The 3,563-nt window shown below is 53.9% G+C and overlaps 2 protein-coding genes across 2 annotated transcripts; one reads left to right on the top strand and one right to left on the bottom strand.

The window, feature by feature from the left end:
* Window positions 1-35: 35 nt before the first annotated feature.
* On the top strand, window positions 36-1,314 carry BDY17DRAFT_258949 (GPI mannosyltransferase 2; the record flags this gene model as incomplete). The annotated part of the gene is made up of 2 exons (XM_033731825.1): window positions 36-186; window positions 239-1,314. Coding segments are annotated over 2 exons (1,227 nt in total), but the record flags the coding sequence as incomplete, so codon positions are not given.
* A 400-nt stretch (window positions 1,315-1,714) lies between these two features.
* On the bottom strand, window positions 1,715-3,195 carry BDY17DRAFT_319530 (voltage-gated potassium channel subunit beta-3; the record flags this gene model as incomplete). Its single annotated transcript, XM_033736285.1, has 8 exons — window positions 1,715-1,867; window positions 1,929-2,012; window positions 2,089-2,422; window positions 2,481-2,507; window positions 2,569-2,714; window positions 2,770-2,898; window positions 2,953-3,093; window positions 3,157-3,195. The coding sequence occupies 8 exons, from the start codon at window positions 3,193-3,195 to the stop codon at window positions 1,715-1,717; spliced, it is 1,053 nt and encodes a 350-aa protein (XP_033584996.1).
* Between the last annotated feature and the right edge of the window lie 368 nt (window positions 3,196-3,563).

Here is a 3,563-nt window from a genome sequence, read left to right on the forward strand (position 1 = left end):
ATGCACCAAGCCTGAGTTGGACTGCGCGCGCACTCGAGCATGCAGTACTCCGCTCAACCCGCTGGGATGGCATCTACTTTGCAACGTCTGCGGAACGGGGTCATGTCAACGAACAAGAATGGGCATTCAGCTGGGTTCTGGCCCGATGCAATCATTACTTGACAAACGGTATGCCTGGAAGCGTGTGTATCTAGGACGATGACTGATCGACTGCCAGTCCTTTTTCAATCACTACCAGTCTCGCCAGTCGTCAAGCATGCACTATGCTACATGATCCTAGCCAATGCCTCCCACCTCCTGGCCGTCATCACCCTGTATCGACTTGCCCGAGACTTGATCTCCACTTCGACACAAGCCCGATCGCGGATTGCATTCACAGCAGCACTACTGCACATTGCCTCGCCCGCCGGTGTCTTTCTCTCGGCACCCTACGGCGAGAGCACGTTTGCCATGTTGAATTTCGCGGGAACCTGGAGCTACAGCCGGGCATTGAAGCTCAGGCGCGGAGGCTCCACGACCAAGGAGCTCCTCTACACCATCTTGGCCGGCCTGTTATTCGCTTTGGCAAGCACGGCGAGAAGCAACGGCCTGTTGAGTGGCATGCTGTTTGTCGGAGACGTAGCCGACGCCGTATTACATCCGCGAGACACAATTCTTCAGTCCAGAAGGCTGCTGAGGCTGGTGTTCGTTGGAATCGCAGGGTCGATCACAGCAATCGGATTCGCGGCGCCGCAAATCGTGGCTTTCAGGGAATACTGCATGAACAACACGACTCCGCGAATATGGTGCGAGAGAATTCCTCCAAGCATCTATAGCTGGGTCCAAGATCATTACTGGGGCGTGGGCTTCCTGCGATATTGGACGTTGAGCAACCTGCCCTTGTTCCTGCTCGCAGCCCCGATGCTTGGAGTCCTGCTCGTCACTGCTAGCACAGCTCTATGGCGCCCTCGAAGCATCACTCGGGGGTGTGTTGGAACTAGCCGGCATCGAGGTGTTGCAGCCGCAGAGGAGGAAGACATGGCCCAGATTTTGAGACGGCTTGCCGCACCTCAGTTGATCCTCGCAGTCATGGCGGCCACGAGCTTCCACATCCAGATCGTCAACCGAATCTCGTCTGGCTATCCGCTCTGGTATCTTACTCTTGCGATACGCCTGTGTTCGGGGAGTGAGATATCGGGAGGGGAATCTCGAAAGGGCACGAGACCAAAGTCCAAGACCGCACCACTTCCAGGAATGGAGTGGATCGTTCGAGGAATGATCATTTATGCCATCATTCAGGGCGGCTTATACGCCTCATTCCTCCCACCAGCGTAGAAGGCTAGAGATGGGGTGAATACTGCGTAGCATCGGCCGATGTCAAAGTTTTCAGAGTAGGGTCGACACCATGGTGAATTATGATTAAGACTCGACGTCTCGCGCTCCACAACGGTCGAACCTCGAGATCTTGAACGTACGTCTCTAGCCCATCATCGAAACAGATCGCCCTTGCAACGCGTCGAACATCTTAGACTTTTTTGTTGAAGCGAAATATATCTATGGTGTACCGGTATAGTAACGCATCGCCTCAAAGCTTGTTCATTGATTTCCGCGGCCGGGTAATTCTGCAGACCCATGAGCCATGATCTCGCAAACACGGGACACAGCACTCGGCCCGTGAACCAAGCCCCAGTCGAGCGGGGAACAAGATCAGCGAGGCTACGAGTCAAGCAGACGCTCACCTGCTGCGACCGAAGGTGCTTGGTGCAGCCGGCTTGTTGTCCAAGATGCCTTCGATTTGCTCCATCACTTCGGGAGTCAGCTTCTCCGCAAGCTTGACCGCCTTGACATTGTCGTCGATTTGGTGCGTCTTGGTGGCGCCGAGGATCACCTGGACGAATCAGATATGCTTCATCATGGGAAAGTCGGTGCGGGAATGGGTTAGAACTTACCGTGCTGACGTTGGGGTTCTTGATGCACCACGCAAGGCTCAGTTGGCCGACGTTGCCGCCAAGCTTCTCCGCGAGCTCCGTCAACTGCACAAAAGTTAGAGAGGACTTTTCGGAGAAAAGATTTTTTCGGAGAAAAGAAAGACGAATCGCTGAGTCGTACCTTGCGGACCTTGGCAATCTTAGCCTTGCCCTCCTCGGACTGGAGAGACTTGACCGTGTCGTTGAAAAACTCCTTGTTGGTGGCGAAGCGAGAGCCCTCGGGGACGCCATCGTTGTATTTTCCAGTCAAGACCCCCGAGGCCAAGGGCGACCAGATGGTGGTACCGTATTGGAATTGTTCGTAAAGCGGAGCGTACTCAACCTCGAAGCGTTGGCGGTGGAAGGCATTGTACTGCGGCTGCTCGACGACGGGAGCAATGAGGTTGTACTTCTCGGCGATCTGAGTCGCTTCCATGATCTGGGTCGCACTCCACTCACTTGTGCCCCAGTAGTAGCTATCGGATTGAATGTCAGTCCTCTGCGACGCCGTTCGAGGGATTTTGGTGGGCTTACGCCAAGTTGAGGTTTCTGATACATTGCCTGAAACAAGTCGTCAGTGGAGAGTCGCAAAAATTAGGGGTTTCATCTATAATTCACTTACGTGAAGCCCTCGACAATCTCCTTCATCGGTGTGCCAACGTCGGGACGATGAGCAAAGACAACGTCGACGTACGGCGTCTGAAGTCGCTTCAACGAGCTCTTCAGACCCTCAACGAGATGTTTCTTGGACAGGCCGCGAGTGTTTGGCTAATAAGACTGTCAGCAAATGATGGTTTGTACGAATCATGGGGGGGAAACCTGCCTCTTCTCGGGAGGTGCCAAAGAAGATCTTGGTGGACAGCACGTATTCGTCACGGGGCCAAGCGAGCTCCTTGAGCGCGTTGCCCATCTCGACCTCACACTCGCCACCAGCGTAGCCCTCGGCAGTGTCCTGCGATTGAGATTAGATGGCGAATGGACAGCATGCAGCGGCAATGGAACATACAAAGAAGTTGATTCCGTGACTCCAAGCGGTCTCGAGACAGTCCTTGACGATGTTTCCCTTCTCTGTGCCACCGTAGGTAAGCCAGCCGCCCAAGGACAGCACGGAGACCTGCAATCCGGTACCGCCAAGGTAGCGGAATTGCTGGGAGCATTGGGATCAGTGGCGGTTTGAGATCGTGGCGAGACGTGGGAGCAGCATGCATACCATGTCCTTCTTCTGAAACTTGCTTTCGACGTAAGGCATCTTGTCGGTGATGGAGGGGATTTGGAGTTCAAGGATGGATTGATTGATTGATTGTCAAAAAAAGAAGACGGTGGATGGAGTTGAAAGAAATTCTCGTGGCAAGGTAGCATTAAATGTCGTTGCACGCAGCACCTTCCTAACGTGGACAATTCCTCAAACATGGATGACGTATGTTTATTAGTAACCACTTTTCTGTGGGGAACATGGAGATGCATGGTCGGCGGACGGAGTTAGTCCTACTGCCGATATCCAGTCACGAACGGCGCGAAGAAGGGATGATTGGTGAGAGCGGGACTTGTTGGTAAGTGCCATGAGCTCCTTGTGTCTGTTCACGTACAGGTAGCATTCCTATTAGTACAGTGGCCCGC

The sequence above is a fragment of the Neohortaea acidophila genome (genome assembly GCF_010093505.1).
Source record: "Neohortaea acidophila strain CBS 113389 unplaced genomic scaffold BDY17scaffold_29, whole genome shotgun sequence".
NCBI classification, from domain to species: Eukaryota; Fungi; Ascomycota; class Dothideomycetes; order Mycosphaerellales; family Teratosphaeriaceae; genus Neohortaea; species Neohortaea acidophila.